The 16725-nt window shown below is 36.0% G+C and overlaps 1 protein-coding gene across 5 annotated transcripts in view; it reads left to right on the top strand.

Annotated features, from left to right (window-relative positions):
• The window catches only part of LOC117782161 (fasciclin-3), an 83384-nt gene extending 66993 nt beyond the window's left edge, over positions 1-16391 (top strand). Inside the window, exons 2-7 of one of the 5 annotated variants that reach the window (XM_034619146.1) lie at positions 6065-6382; positions 6440-6784; positions 7392-7826; positions 10270-10300; positions 13998-14346; positions 14993-16391. In XM_034619146.1, the coding sequence (XP_034475037.1) occupies positions 6065-6382; positions 6440-6784; positions 7392-7826; positions 10270-10300; positions 13998-14346; positions 14993-15175 (1661 nt within the window). In that variant the 3' untranslated portion in view covers positions 15176-16391. Of the gene's footprint in view, positions 1-6064; positions 6383-6439; positions 6785-7391; positions 7827-9082; positions 10043-10269; positions 10301-11573; positions 12737-13997; positions 14347-14992 lie in introns of those variants that run through there. The other 4 variants (XM_034619149.1, XM_034619144.1, XM_034619145.1 and 1 more) reach the window with 4 other exon arrangements.
• Positions 16392-16725: the final 334 nt, after the last annotated feature.

Raw genomic sequence — 16725 nt, 5'->3', positions numbered from 1 at the left:
CTCATGCATTAAATTAGAAAAAGGTGAGGGACAGAGGAGAGGACAGACAAGAGAGTACCAACAAAGTCAGCTGCCATTTATGTTAGAATATGTTTTCTTTAAGAAGCTGTCGGTGCTGTCACATGACAGACCAAAGAAAATTGCTTTTAAGAGTACACATATAGACTTCATAAGGGGTTAAGCTCAATGCAGTCAGATTAAAAGAAAACCTTTAATCCATATTTTAAAAATAAATGAAGAGAAATAATAACTATTTTTGACAATCTACAGAAATACAAGTAAAATGACTAAAGAAATTCACTAAATTCAGATCTGGCTTTGAATTAAGAATCTCATGGAAATAGTTAAATAAAAAGCAGTTCAGAAATGTTCTAATTTTCTCTTATCTTCAGTCATGTTTTCGCAAAGCTATTTAATAATTATTTAAACAATTATTTGCACTTAGAGAATGACTTTACATAAATAGATTAGACTTTCTTTACTTTGCTATATAAATTTTTTATTTTCTGATTACCATCAGAATCTCATCCCAGTAACTATATTTTCGTAATAAAGAGCAGCAGTTGAATCGTTTTATTGACCGATGACTAACAAGTGGGTTTGGCTTTGGTTAAACAAGACAAGTTTGTTATTTTTAAGTCATGATTGTGAGAGCTTTAAGCCAGCAACAGCTGGCACTGTAACAACTTGGTCAATGGCTGAACTGACGTATATTAATGTCCTGGTCACAAAACTAGCGCAATTAATTTGGCATATTTGTGGGAAAATGCATACCGAACATGTTCTAGAACATGCTCTACACATACTTACAAATACAACATATTAAATAAATCGCTTTTACAGTTGGAACTGCTGTAAAATTTATGTTGAAAATGCACCGCAAAATTTATCACAGGATTGTCCGGTGCTGAATTCTGACTGGATTCTCCGCTTGGAACTGGCAAATCGCTTAATGCATATACACACATATTTACATTAGCAAATATATGTACTTAGATATACTTATATATGTATTTTGTATAATGAGCAATATTTGCATAAATTTCTCAATAAGTCAAGTGGCAGCAACTCTATTCTCAACAGACTCGTCTAAACATTGAGGTCTATATGTATTTGCTGTTCTTAGCGCCCCTCAATCACTCCTTTCTCTCCACCTCCATTCTTTGTCTCCCTGCCCAGTGGCTGTTGCAATGCATTAATTATGATAATAATTCTTGAGGCTTTTATAAGCATTTGGCATTCTGTGTGCACTTTGCTTGCCTTTCTGCCTTCCGAGCTATTCAAATATGCAAACAGCTCAGCACTTGCAGTCATACCAGTTGCCCAAGTACGTTGTTGTTGTTGCTAAAGGTATTATTGTTGTCGTTGTAGTTGTTGAGCCACTTGACTACATTGTCAGGTAATTACAATAAGACGCTTATAAGCTCATTGGCTATTGAAGTAGTGAGAGGTGCAAGTTGAATCAAACACTCTGAACAGTAGCATCATCTACCTAAAGACAAGAATTGTGTCTGTCTTCGTTTGCTTGGCATATTTTACAATAATTACCAGAGAGCTGAGAACAGTTTATGCTGCGGTTCAACTGCAGTAAGAACTTTGCTTGGAATATAGTTAAAGTCAGCATGGAAAGATGTTAATTAATTAAAAGCAAACTATGACATCTATTAATCAATCAAAATTCAGTTATTAATCGAAATCGCCTTTCCACAGACCTGAAAGAGATAATTGTGTTCAGTAAATTTGCTTTTCTAATGGAATTTTATAGACTTAACTTCTTTACCAGATGTTAAACAGGAGTTCCAGTTCATGGGTTGATTACACTTTAGTTTGCCTGATGCTGGGCAACTTTCACTTTGCCAAAATGGAAATTGCAATCGAAATTTTGGCAGTCTTTCACTTTTGGTAAGGCCTAGACCTTGCAATTTATGGCGTTTATTAGCGAAATTAAGTGTCCAATCATAGATGGCGCTATGGTGAAGCGAATGCCCTTGCTAACCGCTGAGTTTCGAAAGCAAGTCTAACAGTTGTGACTCATTCGGACAGGCTGCACCTTAACCCGGCAAAACAGTTAACGATTCACTTTTACTGCTTAGTGCCACGTGTGGCAAAAGTTGCCGCTTTTTTTTTGCCATTATTGACGCTTGACTTAAACTCTCTTTTATAATTTGTCGCCCGAATACTTTTCCTGAAATCTCGCATTGTATAAATCAAATAAAATGTTTAATAAATTTGGACACCTTGTACATAAAGCGTAATTCATTAAGGCTATAAATAATGTTAGCAATAAAAAAAAAATTTGGCGGGAAAAAAGCCAACAGACGAATGCGACACGGCAATTTGATGTAACAACCAATCATTATTAATAACCAAAAAAATTGTAGGAAAAGAAATTGCACACACGCCATGTTAGCCCGATTAATAATAACGACAACGGGTTTTTTGCAATAACTTTTTTTGTTGTTTCTATAATTCATGTTGTAAGAGCCAAAGTCAAGCTCAAGATATGCACTCATAAAATATAAGATACGAGTTTCATGTATCGCAAGCGCTTTCCGTTGCCATAAATCAACAATAATTATAGTTTTTTTTTCTTATTTTTTCTTGTCCATATTGCACTGCAGGTGAAGCAACAATAATGGTTGATCGCCGTTGATAAATTGAAAATTACTAGGGAATACAATAGCACAATATTTGCTACAACTGCATGAGCTTGTATCTGAGATTGTATATGTCTAAGTCATGGACTTGATTGTATAAATATATATATAAATTCCTTTTATGCTGAAATTGCATGCCACACAGACAGACAAGGCGTTGGATTTGGCTTATTCCTTATTCCTTTGACCCAAGCTAAAGACGTCTGTAACAGTGGAAAGAATAAAGGGAATGGAATGGAATGCATTTCTTCTAAGAAAAATTGTGAATACTTTATCAGAAATAAGTAAGCATCCCTAATGGAAATCTCGTAAATAAATTTATTTATAACAATGAAAGCAAGAATAATCAATTAAAGATTTTTTCTAGTGCATAGATCATTTTCTTAACAGTCAATAGTAGTCAATGTCATATTTTAGCTTTAGATAACGATCTTTAAGTACATTCATAAGTTTATTTAAAGGCCGGGATATTTTCGAGAAATACTTTTGCAGCATTATGTGAGTAATAATTGGAGTTATAATAAGGAGTAATAATTGAACTGCATTTATTCTATAGATTTGGTCATTTCATTTTGTACATTTCTTATCTTTTTTTTTTTTTGACAATAATTCCAATCACAAATATTTGTTATTACAATACAAATCAATTGTGCCACTGTGCGGTAAGAATCTAGCCCAAGCTGGAGCGAAAAATTATTGATGCGGCTACCCGCGGGGGTAAAATCAAATACTTGAACGTAATATTTAAGGAAAAATCACGTTTCACATAAAAGACGCTAACGTGGCCAAAGTCAAATGGAAACAATAGTAAAAAAAAACAGGGGCGTGCCGTGGGGCATGCCACTTGCTGAAGATTGCCCGGCAATGGGCAAGCAAGTTGATTTTATTGCGCTTTAAATTAAATATATAGTGTACAATTTATAGAAGGAAAGTGAAGTGAAATGATTTTGTGGCTGTTGTTACACACACACACACACACACACACACACACACACGAAAACCTCACATGCTCACACACTAACAAAATAAAGAAGTGAAAGAACCAGAAGCAGAAGAGAAAAAAAATGTTGCACATAAGAGAAGTTGAGGCATGACCACTGAACTGGACATTGTCCGTCCAACAATCGCAGCAGTCGCCTCTGGGTCTGCCTCTGCGACTCGACCAAGTTGAAAACTGCAGACATGGCATCAAATAAAACACAGAACCCAACGTTGACCGACAACGACGACGACGACGACGTTCCACTGGAAATTCCGCTTGCAAAAAGCTAAATAAATAAATATCACGATGCGAAGCGCGCCAGGGGAATGTGATACGAGGACGGGATTCTCAGCTGGCTACAGGAAGGAGACGGCCAGCAAAATAAAAAATAGATTCACTTGCGAATTGTGTGTGTCCCGACGAAGAGGGCACACTATTGAAGCATACGCCTCCGCTCAAACCATACTCCAATCGAGTTGCCATCGTCAGCAACAACATCATCTTCATCTTCATCATCATCATCTTCGTCATCATCTTTGTTTTCATAGCTAGCTGAGAATGTGACATTGTCCACAGTCCGCAATTGTGTTGCACTGTGTATGTGTATGTGTGTGTGGGAGAATTTGGGGACAATGCTGACGCTTGAAATTCTAGCTTAAACTTATTTATTACAATGAAAAAATAAAAAATGAATTCAATAGCGAAATAGAAATTCAGCGATTTGTTTTAAAACGCGATCTCAAAGTTGAAGTGTGAAACGATTGATGAGGGTGGGGCGAAGGAATAGTTAAGTGATATATAGAAAGTGTAAAAAACTCACTCACAACTCAATTGTCCAAATGGTTAGACAGGATTTGGCGGCTTGGTTTTAAATTACAGAGAGTTGAGCAGCTGGTCAGCTGGCCAACTGGTTGACCCGCTTTAAAAGCCAAACAAATGCAAATGTCAAAGAAGAGCCAATGAATTGGCAGTCAGCATGCAAAGCATTTGCCATTGTTGTTATTGTTGCTGTTGTTTCCTGCCGGCTTGTATGTGAGTGCGGCTGACCAAACAAAAATCTTGACAGGCCGGCACGTCAGGCAGTCAGTCTCAGTCAAAAAGCCAAAAAGCGCAACGAAATTGAAATCAATGCATGACCAGCTGCACTTGGCAACCTATCCCCCCCCCCTCCCTTCACTACCCCTCCCCATCCCTTGCGTTGCTGTAATCACTGTCTAGCAATCTCGGTCAACAGCTGCAACAGCAGCCGGCTCATGTTTATGGCACATTTTGCAATTTTGCGGCTTTCATTTACAAAATTAGTTAGATTGCTGTTGTGTAGGCAGACAGGGGGGGATGTTGTGGATGGTGCATTGGGTGGGACGACAAGAGTAGGGGCTTTTGGTGGCAGCATTGGGGAGCAGGCAATTGGCAAAGTGTTTTGCAGGCTGTGAAAATTGAAGCCCATGCGGAAAAGCCAAAACAACAACAACTGCAAATCAATCGATCTACACAAAAATTATTATGGCTAAGTGAGGGCTGAAAAACAAAACCACAAGCTAAATTTAACGGCAACAGTTGAGCAAATGTTTTCCCTAGGAAAAGAAAGGCTGAAAAAAGAAAATTGTTGAAAGTGAAACTTTATTTAAAGGAAATGGATAACCCAAAAAATTTGAAAATATGAAAGTGATATGCAAAAATAAACAAGGCACAATGAAATTGATTTGCAATATTTAAAGACCTTCAGATAACTTATAAGATAAAGTTCAAATTAAACTACTTTGACTAAATTTATTTATGCATAAGCACCAAATGCTTGTATATTTACGGGCCAAAATATAAAACTGCACTATGTTAAAAGTGAATCAAGCTATGGCAGTTTGTCGAATACTTTTAAATAAATATGTGAAAGCATATAAGCTTATACTTAAATCAGTGCAATGTGAAGCATAGAATGCATTTGGGAGCCGCTCAAACAAATGAACCAAAGTTTCACATTAGACAAATCATTTTGTTTTTTTTCTGGAATTCTTTAAAAGATATGCTGAAAAAAGAAGCAAAGGAGAACTTTGGCAGATGCCATTGCCAGTTAAGTAAAAAAAAGAAGAATTCGAAAATAGTTTTCAACTGCAATAAAAAAAGCGTAATTGAAACTTAATGAGAAATGACAGCAAACGCAGCCACATGCATAATTGAGGTTTGTGCGGGGCGTTATGGGTTGAGATTCACGATGCGTATCTGAGAGATACAAAATGTGAACGTGCAAAGGCTGAGCAAAAGATACGAAAAACGTTTAGTTTAGATTGTCATGCTGCTAGGAAAGCGTTGGTTAAAAGATACAAGCCAACGGATACAAGATACTATACTTTATGCATTTCGCAACAGCGACAGAAACAAGCAAAAAACTGAATAATCTGACATATTTTTTCTGGTATTTTCTTTACAGATGCGCTCAGCTATGGCCAGGTGAATGTCGAGCCGAATACCGCGCTGCTCAACGAGGGCGATCGCACCGAGCTGCTTTGTCGTTATGGCCGTGCCATCAACTATTGCCGCATTGAGATACCCGGCGAACAGAAGGTGTTGAATCTGTCGCCCACTTGGAGCAAGACGCCAGGATTCACGTACTATGGAGCCGGACTCAATGCCGGACAATGTGGTGTTAGCATTGAGCGTGTCAAGGCCAGCAATAATGGTCAGGTCAAGTGCAGTCTCGGCGTTGAGGGCGAGGAGCTATCAGGCACCATTGATCTGGTGGTGGCAAGTAAGTAACTAAAAATCCTTGATATACTTACGATATTTAAGCATATATCATTCACAGTGCGTCCTCAGCAGCCCATTATTGAGCTGATCTCTAAGCCAAATCGTGATGGTTACTTTACGGAGGGCACTGAGTTCCATGCCCGTTGCATTGTCCGCGATGGTCGTCCACCAGCCAACATCTCCTGGTACATTGACAACATGCCCGCCAACAAGAACACCGATCAACTGAATATTATCGCCTCACGCCCCAACGACCAAGTCGAGCTGTCCACCTCAGTTCAGGAGATCAATTGGCATTTGGCACCAGAGGATAGCAACCGCAAACTCGTTTGCCGTTCCCATCATCAAACCGATCGTGAGAGTGTTCCGCCTCAGGAGGCTGCCTATATCATCATGGTGCGCTGTAAGTACTCCTTCTAAAATAAAAAACTCATATATTTTAATAAAATATCTGATGAAAATAACTAAGTATGAAATCAGTAATGATTTTATATCCGCTCATTTTGTATTTGATCATCGATTTTCATCTAAAAGAAAGTCGCTATTGATTTCTGTAATGCAATCTTAATTAAAATCTATATTTTTTATACATAATATCATTATTTTTGTTTAAAAAAAAATACAAATCATTAGCTCTGTAGTAAAATTCATAAGGCACTATTTAATTATATTGTTAAAGATATAAAATACTAAAATTATTCTTCATCAATTTAACCGGTTTTAAATCTGAAATAAATTGTATAATATATGTTATTAAATCCACACTAATAACTTCACTGTAAACTTTTATCCATTTGCAATCATAATAAAAACTTAAAATATTTTCATTCATAATTCATAATGAAATCTGTAATGAAATTCATAACTAAGTACACTTACAATTTTATACAATTCCTTGCTTTCATGAATTAAAATCCAACGTTAATTGTAAACTTTCATCAATTATTGATAATAAAATTAATAAACTCTGCATCACAATTTATAATAATATGTATATGAAATCATTACAGATGCCCCTGTCCATCAGCCAGAGGCTTCGGTCTACGGTCTCTATTTGGAGCACACCGCCGTTGTGAACATGACAATCCGCGCCAGCCCGCCGCCAACCATTGAGTGGAAGGTTGATGGTGTTGAAATACCACAGGGTCGCACTGAGGGACGTTATTCCGCCTATGAGCCGCAATATCTGAGCAACGATCTGTACAATGTGACACTGGTGATTGCTGGACTTACTCTGGAGGATACGACCAAAACGTACTATCTTCAAGCCAGCAATGAATTGGGTCGCACGAACTACGAAGTGCGCATCAGTTCCTCGAGCAAGCCGCCCAGCAGCAGCTTAGATGTGGCTGCCATTGTGGGTATTGTTGTGGCCGTTGCTGTTTTGGTCCTGATTGTGCTGCTTGTGTTGTTTGCGCGTGCCACCGGCAGATGGTGCTTTGGCGGTAAGTTGCAATTGTTTTATATTCGTTTTATTTCTGCTCGTTCGCTTTTCGTGGGTGCCCATCATAATGTCATCATCATGTCCTCATTATCATAGTCATGCCATCATCAGCTATGCTAACAATAATTTCTTGCCCCAACCACCACTCACCACAATCCACACTCCACACACCACCACCCATCCGCCCATGAGGCATCAGCCATCAGCCATCATCCATTAGACACCATGCCCATCACATTTGCCAACACTTTGCCACATGCTGCAATGTCTGAAAACAAACACATAGCAGTCCCGGAAAACCCACTGGCATGGGCGGAGGGCATGGTCGTGGTAGTCTAAGCCACCAGCCCCAACCGGCTGCCACAGCCCGTTGTTAACTTTTGACTCATTGTGTGGCTTTTACATTTTAATTAGCGGCAAGTTGCAACTTGGAAGTGGCAGCAACTCGTGCAGCCTTAAAAATTCTTCTAATTAAACATTTTTACTTAACTTTTCGATGCCATTTTCTTAATCTCTAAAACATATAGCTGCCTCGAAGAGTTTTAGAATAGATAAGGGCCATTAAAATTAAAAATTTCAATTTAATGCCAAGAAAATTATTCTGAAACGATTTAAAGCTAATGCAAAATATGTAACAAATATGAAAAAATATGTGAACATGTGATATCTATGAAAATAAAATGCAGACAGTTTGATCAGCAAAATCAATTATTCGACGTTAATTCCAAAAATTACACAATTTCCTAATGCAAACCATTTATACAGTAGAACAAAAATCATGCACACAATTATGTAAAATTTATAAATATTTATAAATAATACATGTATTTGGTATATTTAAAATAATCTTAAACAAAATATTGTAAATTTTATAAATAATTTAGCAACAACGAAACGAAACTCTGCCTTAAAAATGTCTACAAATGACAACAACAAGAAGAGCTAACAAAAAAGACGCATTAAAATTAATTAGAAATAATTAGTATACTTATTATAAAATTTTTTATTTCTATAATTTTTGTGTTTTTTAAATTTTTCTAAACAAAATTTCTACTTTGGTTTTTGCTTTTCTATGTTTTTCTTTCAAAGATCGTTTTTATATTACTATTCTTGGCTTCTGTATTTTTGGTAAAAGGACTAACCCCATACGTAATAAGCTATGGCCACAATGAATAAAATGGTCCAAAATGGTTGTATTAAGCAACCAGAACTCACTCGTCGCTAAATGTTAGTTCTTGTTGTTGTTGTTCTTTGCAGGCGCCACCCTCAATACAGACATCGGTCCCGATTCCGAGGCACAAATACATCCCGAACAGCATGACGATGAACTTGATGGCCAAGATAATGGCGATGAGCATATTGATACGACGCCACAGTCAGAGGAGGCCACGCCCCCAGTCACTGATAAGTTGGAGGCCCAAAAGAAGGCCGATCTGAAGAAGACAGCAGCGGCAACAGCCGCAGCTGTTATTGCGGCCGGAAATGGCCAACAAAATGGCGCCGATGCACCCAAACCACCCAATACATCCGTATAGATAATATTAATACGTTAGCTGTGCGCGATTCTTGCTTTAAGCAAACGATCCCCTTAAAAAAAAAGCTCTCTGCTCCGCTCAGATATATCTCAAAAGGCGCACAAAAACATTCAACAAAATAAATTATATTGCAAAGATAAACAAAAGTAGTGAGAGATAAAATGTTAATCTATCTATCGTGTAGGCCAAGTATCTTTGTAAGCGCTCTATATTGTTTTAAGTTAAAAAAACAAAAACTCAAAATCTCCTGGAATCTCGCAGCATTTTAATATATACGTCCAACCATTTTTATATATTTTTTTAATAGTATTCACAAATTTAATATGTTGTAACATAATTTTTCACATTTTGGTATAGTTTGCCACAGCGATTGATAAACTTAATTTAAGCTAAAACCTGCCAACATATTTTGCATTTTCGTCTCGAACATTTTTTTCTTGCTCAACAAAAATTATTAGTTTATAGCTAAAAAAAAAAAAAAATAAATGAAATAATATATATATTTATATTATAGATAAAACTTGGCTCGAATAATTAGACAAGCTAATTATGAATCCCACTTATAAAATAAATAGCTACATATAATAAAGAAAACAAAACAAATTGGCTAAAACTATGATTTATGATAATTTGCTCACTCTTCTTCAGTTCTATTTACTTTTAGAATTTGTAAAAACAAAAACAAAACATATTTTAAAGTTACGAATAAACTTTGTTTTTATTTAATTAATAAACAAATTGGCTTTTAAATCCGTTCAAATTGTGAAAGTTTTCAAAGTTGGCAGTAGTTCATGATGATGGTATTGAATGGGTTGCTTCATGTGGCATAAATTCATAAGTTTTATGTTCATTTACTATATTAAATATTTTTCTTAAGAATTACTAAAGTTCTCTTAACTATCTTCACAGGTAAATCAATCAAGACGCCCACAAATGAAACGTAAGTAGTAAATTGATTTGTTGTCCAGTTCGATTTGCCATTTGTTTATATGTCAAAATAAGTTCAAAGTGCAACGGGATCAGGTCATATACGAGTCATGCTTTGGAACTCTAACCCGGAACGGTATCTGTCTGCCTAACTATATACGATTGCATTATATGGTAGCTGATCTTTCTCTATCTATATACTCATTAAGCTTTATATTTTCTTATAACAATTGCGTAGTTGAATTGTGCGTATGTCTTGTTGCATGTTTGTGGCATTCAGCTAATTGTTAAATTTTATTTTTTTTCATTTTTTATTTATTAATAATCTTCATTAACATATCTCATCACAGTTCTCATCATCATATACATTAGGCATTCATCCACTATATTATTGCTAGGCTACTAGTCATAGTCATAATTAATTAGTAAGCATCTAGCTTAAGCACACACACATACAAACACTTACTGAACACACAAACTATATATATATACGATATGGTTTCCACTGCCAAACTGAACAATTTAAGAAACAACAACGAAAGAAATTATTTAAAATAAAATTTAAAGTGCTTGCTTCATTTGCAATTCGCTTCAATTGTAAAAATTTTTAGCGTGTACAATTTTGTGTATCTTGAACAAAATTAAAGTGCAACTTGTCAGTGGAAATTGCCCGGAAAATTAACTAAAAACTGAAAACTTGTCGCAGAAAAATTTGTTTCATGTCTCATTTTGGTCTCGTGTCGTTCGTTGTGTCTTGTCGCTCCAAAAATCGAAGTCAAATCCAATTCACTTTGCAATTCGCAAACAAATTTCACGCTGTCACACACTCACCAACACACACACCCACACACACACACACACACACAATGCTCGCTCGTTCGCCCGCCTCGCCTCGCCCAACAAAATCGCTCGTCAGTTGTTCTACCTTCCACTCCCTGTCTCTCTCACTTTTTCTATCTTACTCTCTCTCTCGCTCACTGTGCCGTAACGCAAAGAACAACCAAATCTGCATATACTAAAACGTCAAGTCGCTGTCCAAGCCATACCCATAAAACCAAAAATTCCAACAAATAAAAATAAAAAAGAAAGTTCTACATTTCGCAAATGCATCACAACAAAAAACAAGCAATTTTCTGTCTCGTTCTCTCCCACTCACAAAAACAACTTCTTTTGTGTACTTTCATATGGACAAAAAAAACATCTCCTCCAAAAAACTAAACTGTCAAAATGAACACAAAACTGTCAAAAATGTTGTTTCGCCCCCCAAAACGACCCTTCACTTTTAGCAGCAGCGACAAACAACTCGAATCTGGCCATGGTCAAAATGTGGCACTGCTGGAGACTCCCAATGGCATAACGCTTCTAGGCTCCAGCAAATTGCGCGATGCGAATGGAAATGGCCATAATCATGAACGTCTCTCGGTGGAGCGTCGCCCACATGCAAATGATGAGGACGATTCGTTTGAGTATGCCACAGATCGGGAGAGTAGTGTCTATAATCCCACAACCATACCAATGCGTAATGTCCTTATGGGTCAGGCGGCAGGACGCAACTCACAGCCAAAGCATACGGAGACGGAATCAAAGGACACCGAAAACTCGGACTTGTTGCAACGTGGCAATGAATTGGGCATACCTGAGTCGCGTTTCTCACGTTGGCTGCCCAAGGATCAGCGTGAGCTGCTCCAGAAACAGGCAAATCTGCTCTCTGGACGCAGTCAAATAACGGCAAAGTCCGCACCACCAGCAGCACCACCGAAACCCATTAAAAATCCACAAGCAGCCACAGCAACAACACCAGCAACAACACCAGCAACAACACCAACAATATCGACAACAACACCAAAGCTGCCACAGGAAACAGAAATCTAAATGTGTGTGTGCGTGTGTGTGTGTTATTGTATGTGTGTTTAGGTACGGAATATGCCAATTAAGTAAACTTACAGGCATCCGCTATAGTTGCATAGCAGCGAGCTATGAAACTGCAGCTGTAACTCAGTTTAAAACAAAACTCTCCCATGAAACGCTTCACACACACACACACACACACACGCATCACATAAACGAAAGGAGAGAAAAAAACCTCATCGACAGTTTTCATTTACCATGAAATTTTAGGCATGAAGTTAAGAATTTATTCGAATATGTTTTGTTATTCATGCAATTGCAACTCTAAGCGTATAACATGCCATAAAGCTAATTGTTATGTCACTCAAACGCGAACAAAGTCAGAAAGAGATGCGCAACAAGTGTTCGACTTAAGCTGTGCCCACTGTACTTTCTAATTTCCTTAAGAGCCAAAAAATTAACATTCCTTATTAATAATTTTTATAATTTCTATTTATATTTTTTTATTTATATTTAAAGTTGAAAACAAGTATTTAAATTGAAATTTTAAAGTAAAACGACAGAAAAGCAAAGCGCGATCAGCTATTAAGTTGTAGTTAGTAGCTTTTTATAAGGTTGTTCTTTATTTTATATATTAGTTTATTTTATACATTAATTTTTAATAAATTAACAAACAATAAAAACAACAACAAACTGAATGTGCTTGTATGTGTGTGTGTTTAAGGGTTCGAGGGTTCATTTTTAACAAAACTTAAATTAAATAAATGCATTTAAACAGAAGCAAAGCATTGAGTAGATTTTCAATCAGTTACTGTCACATAACACACGACAAACAGCCGCTAGACATTCAAATAGTCCATAATAAGTATTTATAGAGTATAAATAAAGTCTAACAAGAGCACTCGTCGTATGTGTGTTGTGTTTAACAAACCAATTATGTGGCCAACTATCAGCTAGATACCATCAAGGCCAGGACAAAACAGGTCCGACAAAGAAGGTCAATGACTGTAATAACAGGCTCAACAATGGCCAAGGTCAAGAGAAAAGTTTGCCCAACTAAATTTGTCCTGCGAGTGAGAGCGATTATTGAACATGATAAGAGTTTTTTGAGATTTCATTGCATAATGATGTTTTTTTTTGGTAATATCTAGACTTATAAAGCTCGCAATAAAAATATTTATAAACTAGAACATCTAGAAACAGATTAAATTTAAAGTGTGATAAATATATCTTTGAAGGAGAAATTTTGTATAGCATAGCATGTATAGTTAAGAAAGTTTTTAAAATTTTCAATCATTTGAACCAATCATTTATCTTATTTATTAAGAACTACTTTTAATAAATGCAGCTTAAAAGATCTTTTAAGAATTTAGGCATCCTGCAGATAGAACTCTTACCCCTCCCGATTCTTAACTTCCACCATTTTCGTAAATTCCCTGATATTAATTGTTTAAATAAGTTCAATTTTTGGTTGAGCTAACTCTTTTGGTTTAATGGTGCCACATAACATTCACAATTACGCAATTATCCGCACAAGTTGAAGCCTCTACTAACCACGATTACCGAACGAAGACTTCTAATCCAGGCCAAGTTACAACGCACACATACTAAATAGACACACACCTTCTATCTAACCAACGACTAACCCGCTTTAATGGCCATTTTGGGGTCTTGGCCCGAAGGCGCAGCTGACTATTTTGTCTGTTCCATCTATTGTCCCCGGCTGCACGACAACAATTATTTTGACACAATTAATAAGTAGCCCAAAAGCTCACATAACAACAACAACAACAACAACAACAATAAATATGAACAAGAACAAGAAAACGCCATCCCTTAACCACAATTGAAACCAAAAACAGCAGCGACACCGAAAGCGCCGACATAAAAGCAACCTCCACCTCAACTGCGACGGCAACAACAACGGCAACAACAGCTGGAGGCGCCACAATAGAAGCTGGCGAGGCACAGGAGCGGATGGGGGAGGAGGGGCAGGCAGTTGAGCCGACGACCGGTAAGATGGTGAAACGTTTGCCAGCCTTTGCCGTTGCCATTTTAAAGCGATTCAATGAGAAGGATGGCAGCAAGAGCAAGGACTATAAGGATAATGCAGAGACAACGGCAGCAGGCACAAATGAGCAGACGCAGGACAACAACACAACAACAACAACAACAGCGACAACAATCGATGGCAATGACAATGAACCAAAGGTATACAAAAACTGTCTCAGTCCATAACTCACTCCACACTCTCAATCTCTCTCTCTTTCTTACTGTGTGTATAAATGTGCGTGTGGATGTATGTGTGTGTGTGTGTGTGTGTGTGTGTGTGTGTGTGTGTGTGTGTGTGTGTGTGTGAGCGAGTCGTTTTCTACACCATTTAGCTTAGCATACTTGTAGACGCTGTAAAAGCTTTAATAATACCTTATAATTTTTTTTCTCAAAGTATAATCACAAATATTTTGCCATTCTCTTTGCTCTCTTCTTCTTTCGTCTACATTTTAATCGCTTACACAACCAAAAACAACAACAACAAATACCAAATAAAAATATAAATATGTACTTTTTTCATTTTGTCGTGTTGGTAACGCATGAAAAATTTGTATAATTTGTATATATCTAAAACTGTATTGATATAAAGGCTATAGTTTGGCAGAGCACCTCACCCGTGTGGACTTTTAAGTAAATCGATAAACGATAAACGTAGAACAGCAAGCAAATAAAGGAAAAGGTACCACAATTGCCCTATAAACACCTCAAATAATTTTGAAATAAATTCCATTTTATTTATATTTCTATTATATTTGAATTTTACAACTAAGCTAACACTTCTTTTTTGCATATTTTCATTTCACAGCAAGACAAACAACTCGTCTATGCTGAACTTGTACTAAAGCCTGCCCAACAGAAGACACCAGTCACAGCACCAACAACAACAATAGCAGCTACAGCAGCAACAACACCTGTGGATGCTGCAGCGAAACAGGCAACCGAGTATGCTGAAATAGTTTATGTGCAGAAAGGCGATGACAAGAAATGAAATGCACTATGAAATGCCCAATGAGGCTGTACAACAAAACAACAGCAAGAACAACAACTTTTAAGTAAAAAAACATTGCGAGCTACAACAAAAACAAATAAAAACACAACACCCAATGCATAAATATTAAAAATTAAAGAATACTGATATTTAAATACATTAAAACGCAAAAAAAGAAAATGAAAAAGTCTTACGTGGTTTTTCAAAAACTCCATGATTGTGTGTACTAAACTCTTAAATCTAATTAAATGTAAAACTATTAATGTCAGCAAAACAATAAAAAAAAAAACCTTTACCAATAAAGCAACCCAATGAATGTGTTATACAAGCATTTTTTCACATAAATAATTCATAAAACATCAATTAAAAATCAATAAAATAGCGCACAGAAATTGTCACACAAAACACAACCCACACATCTAAATAAATTTTACAAAAAATAAAATAAATCACCATACAATAAATAAATAAGAAAACGAGAAAGAAAATATATTATAAATAAAATTTACATAGGAAAAAAATAAAACAAAACAAAATGAAAAATATTTGAATGTCTCAATTATTTACATAAATGTCTCGCAGTTAAGCTAAACGTAATTTAAGCCAAGAAATATGCAACAAGCGAAAAACATCAAAATATTTTGATCAATCCCTTATTATTGCTAAACCGATTTTGTATACAAAAAAAGGAGTGTTTTTTTTAAGAATTTTTGATATAAACAATTTGAAAAGCCAGAGCAAAGCATTTAATAAAATAGAAAGAAAGTAAAGGAAATTATGACAGCTCCAGAGACAAATAATTTTCGATTTCCAACACACAGAAATATTAATAAGTATGTAAAAATTGTGTGAAATTGTTTCGAAAGTAATATTTGGAACCGAATATAAAAGAGGAATCTCAAAAGGCAACGGCGAATCAAATTGTAACCGAAAGTATTTTATGCTAATGTTTTGTTTAATATTATTCAACATTTTCCATCCATTTGTCTCATAGCAATTTTAAATATTTTTTGCGTGTGCTCTACATACATACTCTTGTAACTGGCATATTATGTTATTTACATAAATTATTAATGTAATAATTATTATGATAATTACGGCTAATTTAAACACATAACTAATTTTATATATTTTGATTATTGATTCTGTATCTGTAAGTTATCATTTGTATAAAGTTAAGATGAGCAACTTTTTTGAATAAAATTCTTTACCGTAAGCAACAGACTTTTAATTACAGGGATTGGCTGATATTTAATTGATAATAATTTAAATTACATTAATAAGCAGAGATCAACGTAAGTACTTAGTTTACAACAATGCTAAAGCTTCAGAGTTTGTTAACCAAGTTCATTATTTCTTTAAACTGTTAAATATGAATGGATTATGCTTTTATTTCATTAAGTAATCTTTGGCTTTAAGCCTCCGACTTAAGCTTCAGACAACGCCTTCACATGATGTGAGCAGAAAAAGAAGCCCAGCCACGCCCACATTCACACTCATAGTGCTCATTTAAATTTAAAACAAGTGGGAAAAACTATAGTCGAGTTCCC

This window comes from Drosophila innubila, assembly GCF_004354385.1.
Source record: "Drosophila innubila isolate TH190305 chromosome 2L unlocalized genomic scaffold, UK_Dinn_1.0 4_B_2L, whole genome shotgun sequence".
Classification (NCBI taxonomy): domain Eukaryota; kingdom Metazoa; phylum Arthropoda; class Insecta; order Diptera; family Drosophilidae; genus Drosophila; species Drosophila innubila.
Note: the sequence above shows the minus strand (reverse complement) of the source record. Positions and strands in the feature narration are given on the sequence as shown.